Source organism: Procambarus clarkii, chromosome 22 (genome assembly GCF_040958095.1).
Source record: "Procambarus clarkii isolate CNS0578487 chromosome 22, FALCON_Pclarkii_2.0, whole genome shotgun sequence".
NCBI classification, from domain to species: Eukaryota; Metazoa; Arthropoda; class Malacostraca; order Decapoda; family Cambaridae; genus Procambarus; species Procambarus clarkii.
In genome coordinates, this window is record NC_091171.1 from 8,890,006 (window position 1) to 8,903,708 (window position 13,703).

Consider the following 13,703-nt stretch of genomic DNA (forward strand, 5'->3'; position numbering starts at 1 on the left):
ATGATGAATAATGCAAAAGAGGCAGTAGGATTGAAAGAGCTAGAGATTGAAAGTGATTTTAATGAAACACAAGACAGTAATTTCTCAAGAACATTATGTAAAGCTGATGAGTTTGAACATGAGGATGAAGCAAATAAAGATAAACTCATTGCACCATATAAAATTCTTTATGAAGATATAACACCAAGTGGCAAATTTCTTGGTGCTGCAACATCGGAGCCAAATGAAGAAAAAGGAATAGACATTGGAGAAATATATAACTCTCAAGAAAGCAAAGATGTTGATAATTTTTTGATTCAAGAAACTTTGTTCTTCAGACCTGTTCATGAGAAATATATACAAATAACATGCCCTGAGAATGAATCTGATGATGAAGGGGTATCATCCTCAGTAGCTGGCCAAACACAAGTTGACAAGGAAAGTATTGAGATTGCCGCTAGCATTCCTTCAGAGCAGGTAAGAGAAGAGGGATTACATAACTTAAGCCCCATAAATGAAACTGTGATAATCCCTAAAGGAATAATGTCACATGGTCTTGTTAGTGAGGGAGACGATAGCGATCCTTCACAGCATGATGAGCAAATGGTTGAAGATACATCAGAAATAGAAACCATGCAATACACTGACTTCAGTTTTATTAAAAGAGGTTCAAGATGTGAACCAGAAGAGAAGACTCCATTAAAGGTGATCAGTGATGTGTCTGAGTGTAGCGAGACCAAAGCACTACAAATTAGCGCATCTGGCGAGCCACACAGAACACTTGTACACAGTGTTGTCCGAGTAATAGAAGCAGATGAGGCTTTTGAACCTGAAGAAATAGAAGATCTACCATCACTAGAGACATTGTTAGTAAAACAGCTGAAACAAGCACATTTAGTAGAAGAAGAAGAAGAAACATTCATAACATCAACAGTAGAACAAGTTGTGGTGTTTGATGCACCCTCTAAGATATTGCATGATGTAGTTGATATGAATGAAACTTCTCAAAGCAAAGAAACGATTAAATTCCACCACAAAGAAGTTGATCGAGATAACTGTGGTACAGTTAAATCACAGGCATTTGAAATTGACACAAACATCACCTTTTCAGAAGATGATTTTATGGTTTTAACTCCTAATATAGAAGGTGCAGACACATTGCTAAAACCATCTAAAACAAATCCGGCAATAGCAACTAGACTTGCAGAATCTGATCAGTACATTTTGAAAACTTCAGAGCCCCTAAGAAAGACACACATTCAGTATGAGTTGGAAGACATAGCAGAAAGTCAAGATTATTTGCCTGTGATAAATGACACAACCAATATTGTTGTTGAAGGGGAAACTGAAGAAAACACATGTGTATCCCAAAACATTGAGGAATATTTGAGTAATAATGAGAAATTTAATAAATCAGCACAGTATGAAGAGTCAGAAGTAACTACAGATTCTAAAAATGTTATATTTGACCAAAAAGAACTCATCCCCGAAGAATATAAAACAGAAACACTGTTGGATGAATGTGATCCACTCCAGTTGCAGTCTATATTAGGTGGTGGTGATATGGAGCTGTCTTTGAAATTAGATACAAAAGAGAGTGAACCTATTCATTTAGAGAGAGAGACTCAAAAAATTAAAGAAAACAATTATAGGGAGTCAATAGCAGATGAAAAACAATTTCTTGAGGCAGACATATTGGTTACAGACTCTGAAATGGTGTTACTTGATATGCACAATGGTAATTACTCACAAATAATGAATAGGGAGGACGTTTCAGTGATAGATAATATAGTACATGATTCTGAACAAATGTTACCTAACCATAAGCTAGTCCAGGATGCACAAGTACCTATCAGTGGCATAAAATTGGATATCAGTGTAAAGGAGGCCAATGTATCCTTAGATTTACAGACAGATGAATACTTGCATCAAGATGTGAAGCTTAAGCCACATCCACCAGTGCCTGAAAATGCACAGGTAACAAAATGTAATGTCTTTAGACCAGTTGAATTGAAGGAATATAAGCAGGATGCAAAACACCCACCAGATGGAAGTATTAAATATGAGAAATTAGAATCTGAATCGGAAAACAAACCTGATGAACTTTTTGTGGATGCAGATTTTATGACACCTCCAGAGCTAAGCAGTACAGAGACAGAGGTGAGTGAAAAAATAACAGAAGACGAGAGAGGTTCATGTTTGGTTAGTCCAATTGTAAATAAGAATATTTATGTTTTAAATTCTGTTTCTGAAGAACTTAAAACAATAATATTTGAATTAGAGCAGAATTTGTTTGGTGCTACAAGCACAGATATTATGATAACACCCATTCTTGCAAGGTTGGAGCAGATGGAACAAGAAGTGGTTAACCTTGATTCCATTCCCAAAGCACCAGAGTCCAGTATTCCTGTTTCATTACTTGATGTGCAGATTGATGATGTAGTGTCTACTTCACAGGCTTCACCATCTACAGAGCAGGAACTAGAAATCCATTCAGAAAAGTTAAACTTGGGAGAATCTGACAACAGTAAGGTAAAGATGCCTGTTGGGTTGGGAACAGAATCCTCTACTTTAACTCTCCCTCGTGGACACAGTCCTGGTGGGGAGATAAATGGACAGAATATTCAAGATACTTTAACAGATGTTGAAGATTTATTCAGTGATGGTGATCAATCACCAGTATTAAAAAGAAAATCGCTTTTATTGACATCTCGGAAAGAAATGGGAGCTATAACTGATACAGAAGATACAGACTTGTCTGGCGAGGAGGATGACATTATCCAGGAAGAGAAAGACATACCCACAATTCAAGAATTAGGTCTTCTTCCAGAACCTAACAAGGATATTATCAATTTGACTGAGGGATATGCCAGAGAAGCTAGTCCCCTTTTGCACTCGGATTCAGAGCCAGAAAGTGAAGCTATACAAGGAAAGCACAAGAAAAACATGAAGAAGATAGATCAGTTAAACCAGCCTGACACCTCTGCTAATGATGATCCCGAGTGTCTTACTGATGTTGAAGATATGTTAGCCTCAGGTGATGAAGCGGCAGTGGCAATAGTTGAAGTTGAAGACACACTTCCAGACCACTACTTGGATCAAAATGAGGGAGTCTCTGATAAGGAAAGGCTAGAAGCTCCATCTACATCTCCCAAGGTCCTGTTGACAAGGGGTGAAGATTCAAGTGGTGATGAGAAAGTCATTTTGAGGCAACCTAGACATAAATGTAAAGGCCATCTGAAAGTTAAAGCTAATGAAGAAGGAACAACTGATGTTGAGGACTTAGAATTAAGTGATAAAGGAGAAGGTAAAGAAAATTTAGAGACATGTAAAAATGAAAGCAAAGACAAAATAAGAAAGATGAAACGCAATAGGCGAAAGACCACCCCAAAAAAGTCTATTGGAAAGATGCTTAGGACTGCAGTTGATGATTCCAGTGGGTTGACTGATGTTGAGATTTTATCTGGTGATGAGGATCAGGAAGTTCTGGAGGACGAAGAGTTTGATTTGAAAGTGCCTGAAACGGAAATGGACATTTTAACAGATTCTGAAGATGTAGAGTTATCTGACCCAGAAGAAGTGGCTGACCTATTGGCCAAGCCTTTGGATAAAGTTGAAGTGCCCCTTATGCCAGATCCTCAGTGTGAAAAAATTAAAATTAGTGAGGTAGAAGAGGCATCACAGGAAGACTCTGGAGGAGAGACTGATCAGGAAGAATTTGAATTTAGCAAAAAGGATGATGCAAAGCCTTTGAATCCTCGGCAGAAAGTTATTTATGAGCCTATTGTAGCTGAAGTGGAGGAGGCTACTGATATTGCTGAAGGAACATATGAAGCTGCACTTACAGATACCGAAGATTTAGATATTAATGAAAAGGAAGAGGAGGAAGTAATCACTGATATAATAAGCCGTATACCAAAAGAGAGAGAGATTTACACAATTACAGAAATGGAGTCATTCAATGGCCAGATTACAAAGAAAGAAATGTTGAAGGATGTCCATGCTGAAGCAAAGCAACAAATACAAAATGTAGACTATACTGGATTAGCTGTGCAAGAAGATTTTGAAGATAATTCCCAGACAGATGTAGAAGATCTTGAGGATAGTGGAGAACATGGAAAAGTTGATATTAAAATTATTGCAGATGATACATCAAAGAAAGAGGAAGGTCTCACTGATGAGGAAAGTGTGGACGAGTCTGACATTGATGAAGAAATTCAAGAGCCAGCAAGGCAGGCAGGGAAAAAAAGCAAGAGACTGCCCCTTGTTCCTCAAGTTTCTGAGGTCCGATTCATCGAGACAGACCAAGGACCATTAAGCATTATCATTACACCAGATATATTTGAGAGCAGTCAACGTCAAGTTCCGAAAGACCAAATAACAAATGTCGTTTTCTTAGAATCAGAAGAGAAAGATGAGGCTACTACAGATATTGAAGACCTCTCTGATGGAGAAGAGGAAAAAACACCACCAAATTTAAAGGTACCTCAAAATAAACAAGAGCCAACAACTGATACTGAGGACTTTGATATTGACCCTTCTGAGGTAGACAGACCTCATAGTCCATTACCACCAAATATTAGGTATAATGTTTTGCCAAGTCCTAAAAGAGAATTAATTCATATTAAGGAAGACAAATATGGCATCCCACAAGTAACTGTTCAAAAGTTAGAGAAAGATGAATTATTTGTGTCCGACATTGAAGATTTGGGTGCAACGGATACAGAGGATATAGAAGTAACTGAAGAGGAAGCTTTGAGGCTTGTTGGGGTAACTGAAGACACTGTATCAGATTTTGAATTTTCTGATGCAGGAACTACAGAAGTGACAACAAAAATGACTCATAAAATGAAGTCAAGGCATGTAGAGCCTGAAGAAGGTGGTGGTACTGATGTTGAGGAGCTTCCTGCAACCAGAAAACCTCAACGCAAGGTCAAAGCCCATTCCAAGTTCATACCTAAAAAACAGGAAGATGATGGTCATACTGATACTGAGCTACTTAGTGACCAAGATGAGAAGGAAAAGCATCCAGTACGCTTGGAAAGCCCAGGTGGTCACACTGATGTGGAGGATTTTGAAACATCGGAGAATGAGGAATTGGAAGTGCCTGACCGAGAGGATGTGCCAACTCCAGATATAATACGTGATGCAGCAATAAGGAAGATGATAATACAGAAAGAAGGACTTGGTGGCACAACTTACACAGAAGATGCACATGTTGCACCAGACCGTAGTAATCTTCTAGAGATTGAAGGAGAATCTGGAGGCATAACAGATGTTGAAGACATGGAAGTTTCTGGAGCAGAGGATGAAATTATCCCAGATCATCCTGCAGTAGATATGCCAGAATATGAAACATCAAGTGTGGATATTTCAGAGAAGACGAGCATCCCATCAGGTAGTAACGAGGCTAAACACATAAAGGATAATCTTCTTCTTCCCGAAGACAACTTTAATAATCTCACGGACGTTGAATCCCTTGGTGAGGGGGAAGGTAACAGGTGTGCATCTAACAGCGGTTTATTGTCTGGTCAGCAACTAACAAATGCTGTAGAGAGCTGTGCTGTAGATGAGCTTTATCCCTCCTTACCTTTTGCTGACCCTAAACTCTGTATACATCCAGGGTTGTCCTTAGAAAGTGATCCATTTTGTGGTGAACTGACCAATCCACTAGTTGTAGAGGCTGAGCTAGAACAAGTTTACTACCATGCTCCACAGGAGCAGCCACAACACACTGAATTGGAGTTAGAAGCCTACAATGGTTGTGTAATAAGGAGGAGACAAGTTGTGGCATCTACATGCCAAGCAAGGGAAGTACGTAGGTTTTTATCTCGGGATCGAAATTCTCCCCTTCAACAGACAGAAATAAGCAATTATGCTTATCCTGCCACTCATAAGAAGGGGTTTAAAACTATCCTCTATTTAGAACAGCCAAATTTACTTGATGCAATTAGTATAAGTGACACTATGTGTGATTCAGATTACCTTAAAAATCAACGCCTTCTTGAATTTGATTCTTCAAGCATTGATTCATTTGATGACCATTTTGGTTACAGGGATTCAGATATTGTTACAGTTGTTGACTGTTTTAGTGAGGAAAGAAGCAGTAGTTTTGATGATCTTCCCAGTCCACATCTAAGCAGCATTGGTAACTCTGTTGTTGATTCATTAGGGAGATCATTTAGTACTGATACTAATATCAGTGAATTGTGGTGTTCAAGTCCACCACCAGAAGCTTCATATAACTTAAAGAGCAGTAAAATTCCCCAGACAAGTTCAGAGAAAGATGTTCTGGGCAAAGCTTATTTTGAAACAGAACGTGGTTTACATTCTGACGGTATTAAACCCGAAGAATGTCAAGATGATTCTTTACGTGATGAACATTCCTTTAACGAACACATGACTCGGGCGACTATTCAGGGTTTAAGTGTCAGCAAATCACCTACCATGAGCACTGTAACAAAACTTGAGGGATCCAATAATACTGAATTGGAGAAAAGAATCAGATTAATGACTGAAGATTGTGCAGGTGTTCTTAAACATTTGGTATTTGATAAGCATTCAACAAAGCTCTCAAACATGTTTGAGTATCCCAATGAATGCAATGACCCTTGTACACAAAAATATACAAAAAATCCATCCACAGAATGTTTAGGCCATACCAGTGATATTTATGAAGAATGTTCCCTTAAAGAGGAACATGATGGGAAAAATGAGCAGACAGTAACTGCTGGATGTACTTTAGACCAAGAGATGAAGATGATAAAAGGACCTCATTTTGGAATGTTTAAAGAATGCATTCCACAGTCATTAGAAGGTTCAGTTGCATTTGAAGATGATAGTTTGTCAATACATGGGGCACACCATGATGCTCGGTATGATGACAGTATTCTAACACACTATATAAACACATCAATTGGAAGTAATATTGAAAATACCACAAAAATATATAATTTCAACCCAGTAGTGCCTTTTGAAGACGACTCGGGGGTTCACACACATCGTACATCAGGAAGTTTCACTGCTTCCTTTGATAGCTCAACTGTTGAATCAACGGTAAAGGATTATGAAAGTGATTCTGTTAGTCTTGCTGATAGTGCTCTGAGTTTTGAAGACAGATCAGCACATTATACTCATAATTATTCATATCATGATGACTTTTCTCCAACAAGTAACAATAGGCAAATACTCCCAGTTGGTAAATTACCCACTTTTTCCCAAAATCTTAATGTAGATTTAATGCAGACATCAACTAGTGTGGCAAAAGATTGTACCAATTTGATAATTAGTGAGCCTACCTCAAAACCTCCTTTACATTGGCGTCATACTTTACCAAGAATGTATAGACAGCTTAGAGACAGGACAAAATTATCCTCATCTAAAGCACTTAATGACAGTAATAAAGACACTCAGGAGACAGCTAAAGACATTGTTGGGGTTAAAGGACTGATTGAACAATGGGAAGGAATTACTGGGGGAAGACACAGGTCTCTCCCATCATCTCCTGGTGCAGCACAAAAGAGATTTCCACCCTTTGAAGATAAAAAAAAGTCTGTTAAGATGACTTCTGATATTGAAGGTAGGAAATTAGTTGAGCTTGGGCTAAAGAAGAATGAAGTAAAAGATGAATGTCAAAGCCATAAGAGGATAGTTGACACGGAAAGTATATTTGGGGGTAATGTGGCTGAGGAGGTTGCAAGTGTGTGTGATATTATTCAACACTTTGAGGGTAGAGTAGGTCAGATTCACAAGACAAATGCTTCTAAACCAAGGTTGCACAGGGAAATTCAGCCCCCTGCTGACAGAAGACCATCACATCCTCGTCAAGTGGCTACAGTCAAACACCTGCATGAGCCACAAATGCAGTTAAAATGTACTGATGCAATGCAAGAGGTACAGCTTCTGGAACATAATCAGGAACTGGTGGAGAATTCTCAAATGGCTGGGTTTGTTCCTCGGGTAATGGAGTCTCTTTCCATTACAAAGACCTCTAGAGAGGCTTGGGAAGAAGACCCTGCCCTTGCACATGTCCTGAACCCTGCAGGTGAACAGTTTCTTTTGAGTGCTTGGCAAATGACTGTAGTTATTTATTGGTGATGGTTTTATGGTTCATTGATGTCAAGTGCTTATTGCCAGAAGGTATATCCAATCACTGACAGTAGATTTAGATACAGAATGTGTACAAAAAATCAATGGACTAAGAAATAGATAAAAGTAGTAAGGAAAGATAGAATAATTTGATATTACAAAAAAGTAGATTTGTTAGTGAAATTCTTTCTTCAAAAATATTAATGAGTCGAGAAATGGGATTTAACACAAGCTTTGGGTAATTAGATAATTATAAGAGAATGTGCAGCAAAATGAGCCTGTGGAATTGTACAGATGCAACCAATGAAGATACAAATCTTGCTGAAGCCTGTGGTTTAGGTTTGTAGTGTATGATTTGAGGAGAATGGTAGAGCACAGTAATTCTACCCTGCCAGATTCATAGACTAGCCATGCTTTCCTTGCTTCATGTCTGTCTTTGGGTGTTAGTTTAAATCTAATATTTTGTATCTTGTAGATAAGTTTTGAAGACAAAACCATACAACTAGCAGTTAGTATATTAAATATAATAGTAATTTCTTTAAAGATCAAGTGAGTTTTTTTTGTATGTTTTTTATTAATTTTAACAAATGCATCAATATGTAACACTGACTGCATTAACATTTTTGATAATGTGTTGTCAGTAGTATTAACTTCCTAAGTTTGTTTATCTTCACACACACAACCTCTTTTCTCTCCTTTCTTCTGTCAGCTCCTAGTATCTTTGGTAAACGTCCAGGAATAGAATCCTTCTTCTACAAAGGTTTTTTCCTTCCGCCAGGTAATAAGGGTTTGAGTTGTGAAGCTTGGAGCAAGAAAAGTGCCTAGCTGCAATGTTTGACACCACAAGAGCTTTCACTGAATCCATCTACTAGAGCATGTTTTAGCCATTAGTTTAATATTTAGATAGACATTTTACTTTTCACATAGTAGACCAAACAAAAACAAAATATATATATATATACACATATATATATAATATATGATATAAAATATTTTGAGGGGTAGGTTTTCTTCAATATACATTGAATTGAACACAACAGCATTATTACAGTTGCTAATGAGAAAATCAATTGGAGCACTGAGGTGACCCAAACCAGTGATCAGGGCACACCTTTGTACCATGACCTTTTCTTATGGATATTTTCCATTTTATGTATTGTACATATCTTTTACCATCTAGTGGGTGAAGAAACACGATCACCTAGTCTTTCCATTTTATTACAGTGAAACATAGGGGTCACTATTAGGTCAGGTGAAGGTGGTGGTAGTTGCCTTGCACGATAGGCATCTTCCCTCTAGGTCAGAGATGGACCATCCAACAGCTGAATTCATGTTAATTTTTTTCACTGATAATCAGCGGAGCAAGGTCACAGATAAAGATGAATTCAAGTATGGGTGTGATAATTGTGGGCTTTTCTGTGGGGAGCCTCTTTGGCTTCCTGGAGTTATTGGGCCAATATGTGAATCATAAGACCGGGGCATTAGTTTATGGAGTTCTGCCCACCATAGACCATTTGCCAGATCATGCCCCCCTTCCCTTCCCTCAAAGAGGTGCAAGGAGCAATGGCCCTGGAGAACTTTCCCTGTGGTTGGGGGTTATCCTTATCTGCCATCGACCGGGGTTAGGCACCTAGAAAGGTAGGCATAACAAAAAAAAAACCTACATGGTAAGAAAATTACAACTGAAAGCTGAACAGAGGTAGAACTTCCTCAGTTCCAAAGGAAACAAGCAAACTAGCAAATGTCACACTCCATTGCCCTGTTGCTCAACCTCGCAGCTTTCCCCCCCTTCCCTCAGGAGGGAAAGGAGGGGGAGCCCCAAAACCCCAGCACCGGCGACCCAGCCACTCTAGTTCATCAGCTAATGCGAACCAGGGCTGACACATTTTCTGGCTTCACTTTCCAAGCAGTATTTGCCTTCGAGGTGTCCTCTGTGGTGTCGTTGTGTGTGGTGGCCAGGTGTCCTCAAGAGTACTGGGGTTGCATGTGCTTAGGGGCATCCTTCCCTAAGTTCCCTGTGAGTACTACTTTTGCATGTTAGGGTTCTCTTCCCTGATGCGTTCGGGAACCAATTCCGTAGGGTTTTTTGCTGCTCAGCACTTACCCTGCCCTTGGGGCCAGCTGGGGTTTCATGGCCCTTGTTTGGCCTTGGGTAGGGATTGGTATCTTGCTGGCTGGGGCATCAAGGTGTTGTGTAGCCTGCCTACCTATATGGCGGCCGGTTCCTGTTTTCTCTGGGGACGTTGTACTTTTGCAGGGGTTTTCTTTTGTTTTTGTTTTTCTTGCCTAATGGGGGTCTGCATGATGTGGCTATAGTTCTACTTATAAAATATTGGTGGCCCTCCACTAGACCCCAGTGATTATTCACGTCGCAGAGGTTTCAGTGTTTTGATCTCTCCCCTTGTTAGCTTTGGGTCTTAACCGGTTAGCAACACCTTGCCTGGGCTTCCCATAGTAGCCAGCCTATGGGCCTTGGAAAACCCTGTCTGGGCTTGGTGGACCTATGGATGCGTCTTCCAAGTTCCAGCCTACCTTGTGCAGGTTTGAAGGTTGCTGTGTACCCTTGTCTCGGGGTGACAGTCACCACTTTTGCTTCCATCATACTGCCTGTTGGGTCAAAGACACCTTTGACCCGGAGTCTTGCGAGTCATGTTCTCTGCTTGTTCTCCAGTACTACTATGATGACATTACTGTTAGGGTACAGGCAGCATCCACATTGTATGCTAGGTTTAGGTTGCTGTAACGCAGTAAGTTGGTTTCCCACCCAAATGCCCCGCTGCTGCCCTTCTTTGGTTATAGGGACCTGGACCTGGGGGGTGTCAGTTGCTTCGACTCTGATTGAGTCTGCACTCACTGGTCCTTCCCCTGTTGTTCATCCTGCATCTTCCCACTGCTTCCGGGTCCCAAACATCTGTGGATTTTGGGGTCAGGGCAGGGTTTTGTTGGTAATGAGACTAGGGCAGCTTCAGGGGCTGCCCCATTCGGGTTGGGGACAGAAGCATTCGTGCCAGTTCCTCCTTCTAAGGCTTCTGGTTCCAACCAGCAGGCCCCCTTCTTTTCAGTCTTTCCCCTGGACTCTGCCTTTTCCGGTATTGAGCCGGCCTCTATACCTTGGAGAGGGGTATGGAGGCCGGCTCTGCCCCTGGGTCCCAACTTGGGAGGATCCCGGGGCTGGGGAGGAGTTGACCTAAGGGCCTTGGGCCCCCTCTTTGACACCACTTGGGTGTTGGTGCCCTCTTCGCAGGGCCACCTCTTTGCAAGTGGCTCGTCTGCTGGCTTTTTGGGGTTTGGATCTCCGTGCGGTTCATACCCCGGGGAGTTCGTATCCGGGACAGGCCGTCTTGGTGAACGTCCTGTCTTGGTTTATACCCCTGTCCACAGAATGGACGGTCGACGCCGACTCCTTCCATTGGCTCTGCCAGATGTACAGACTCCTGGAAGTGGACTTCTTCGCATCTGTGTGGTCTTCGCATCTCCCAATCTATGTGGCACTCATCCCCGACTGTGAGGCTTTCGCAGAGAATGCCTTATGGCAGGACTGGTCAAGGTGGGTTTACCTGTACCTCCCCCCCCCCCTCGGTCCAGCTGTTCCTTCGGGTTCTGGCTCATTTGGAGTTGTTCTACGGTAGAGTAGTCCTCACGGCCCCTTGGTGGCCAGCCCAGCCTTGGCTTCAGGCGCTACTTGCTCGGTGTTCGAACCTGGGGCATTTTCCGCGGCTCTGCCTCTTCAAGCAGGTTGGACAAATCCGGTACATGGCTTGTTCGATCTTCTCTGCTCTTCACATCTGGTCTTTTGACATGGGGTTATCACCATTTGAATGGTGATCGGGTGATTTCATTGATGGTGTCCCAATTGAGAGTTTCGTCTTAGCGACAGTATGTAGTTTCCTGGCGTTCTTTCCGCCATTTTCTCTCTTCATAAGTTTTCTTCTATTTCTGTTTGGGTCGTCTTCTATTTCTGTTCGGGTTGTCTTGTCCTTTCTGTCTTGGCTTTCTCAGGACGGTCATTTAATGCCTAATACTGTCGTCTCTTATCATGTGGTGCTAGCGGAGCCGCTCCAGCTTGCATTCAGGGTGGATGTTACTTCTGCCCCATTCTGTAAGCTTTCTCATGCTTTTTTTCACCTCCGGCCTGCTCATGCGCCACCTGAGCCGTCCTGGTCCTTGGGCAGGGTGCTCTCCTATCTTTCTTCCCCTCAGTTCATGGTGTCCCCTTCGGTTCAAGATTGTTTTTCCAAGGCTCTGTTTCTGTTGGCATTGGCCTCTGGGGGTCAGATCAGTGAGCTTCATGATCTCCTCCAGCACAGGGGTTTCTGCTCTTTCGATCCTGATAGTCAGTTTGTTCAGTTGCAGCCTTCTCCTTTGTTTCTGGTGAAAAATGAGATGGTGGCTTTCCAGATGGGGCCCTTGTGTCATTGATGCTTGGTTGGTTAGACCGGGGGGTGCATCATGTGTTGTCCTGTTGTAGCTCTTCGCTGTTACCTGCATGCATCGGTTCCTATGGCTGGGGATGCGCTTTGCGTTCATCCGATTTCCCTTGTTCCCTGTTCCAGGGCTTGGGTCTTCCAGGTTGTCTGCAAGGTTATTAAGTCCAGCCTGCAGTCTATCCTCGTGCCCATGACATTAGAAAGTTTGCTGCATTGTCTGCCGTGTTTGGCAACATGTCTTGGGCTGATATTTAGGTGCGGGGGATTTTGGAGGTCGAACAGAATCCTGGCCACCCAATATTTGGTTAGCATTCCTGCTCCTGGGCATTCCTGTGTTGCTTTGGATTGCAGGTTGCAGCCAGTTGTTTCAACTTCGAGTTGAGGAATGTGTGTGGCAGCTGCCTCCTGGGTAAGTCCCTCTTTTCCTTACCTTTGGTTATGTAGCTCCAGGGAGCCGAAGGGGCTCCCTACAAAAAAACAGCTTTGAATGTATTATAATGCCATTTTCTGGTTGAGCCCCGGAGGCTCCCTGGCAACCGTCCTTCCCTCCGGTCGCCAGTTTTCGCATGTTTGATACTTAGCCTCCAAACTAGAGTGGCTGGGTTACCGGCACGGGGGATCTGGTGGGGGGGGGAGCGGTGGTGGAGCGTGACGTTTGCTTGGGAATTGAGGAAGTGAGGGTTTTTCAGATGCATTGCTCCCTGTGCCTGTGAGCCAAGTTCTGGCTAGTGGTTCCTTGGTGGCAGAACTCCATAGACTAATGCCCCAGTCTAATAATTCGCGTATTAGCCCGATAGCTCCTGGAGCCTCTGGGGCTCGTCCAGAAAATGGCGTTTCATTGCATTTAACGCTGGAATTTTACAATGTCTTGACAATTCAGGATGGAAATGCTGATATTTTATTCTTCCTTTGCTGCAAATAAAATGTGAGATGCTTACTCAGTGTTAATCAACAAGTCAGGGTGGTTCAGTGGTTAGCATCAGTGGTTGGGAGTCTCAGTTGTGGGTTTGAGTCACCTCAGGGCCCCAGTAGAATTTCTCATAGATATATACAGTATATCACATTTGTGTGATTTCTGTGTGAATGTTGTTGTATTCTACTCCATGTGGATTACAGAAAAACTGTTTCAAAAATATAATATATACTGTATATAGTACTATTAAATAAAATACAGACATACAAAATACTGTACAGTAAATTGTCATATTA

The 13,703-nt window shown here is 41.8% G+C and overlaps 1 protein-coding gene across 31 annotated transcripts in view; it reads left to right on the plus strand.

The window, feature by feature from the left end:
- Positions 1–13,703, plus strand: part of LOC123756928 (ankyrin-2) — a 982,618-nt gene that overhangs the window by 919,756 nt on the left and 49,159 nt on the right. For 26 of the 31 annotated variants that reach the window (XM_069329388.1, XM_069329393.1, XM_069329412.1 and 23 more), the window contains one exon: positions 8,777–8,845. The exons of the other annotated variants lie outside the window; for them this stretch is intronic. In XM_069329388.1, the coding sequence (XP_069185489.1) occupies positions 8,777–8,845 (69 nt within the window). The remainder of the gene's footprint in view (positions 1–8,776; positions 8,846–13,703) is intronic. 31 annotated transcript variants of the gene reach the window in all.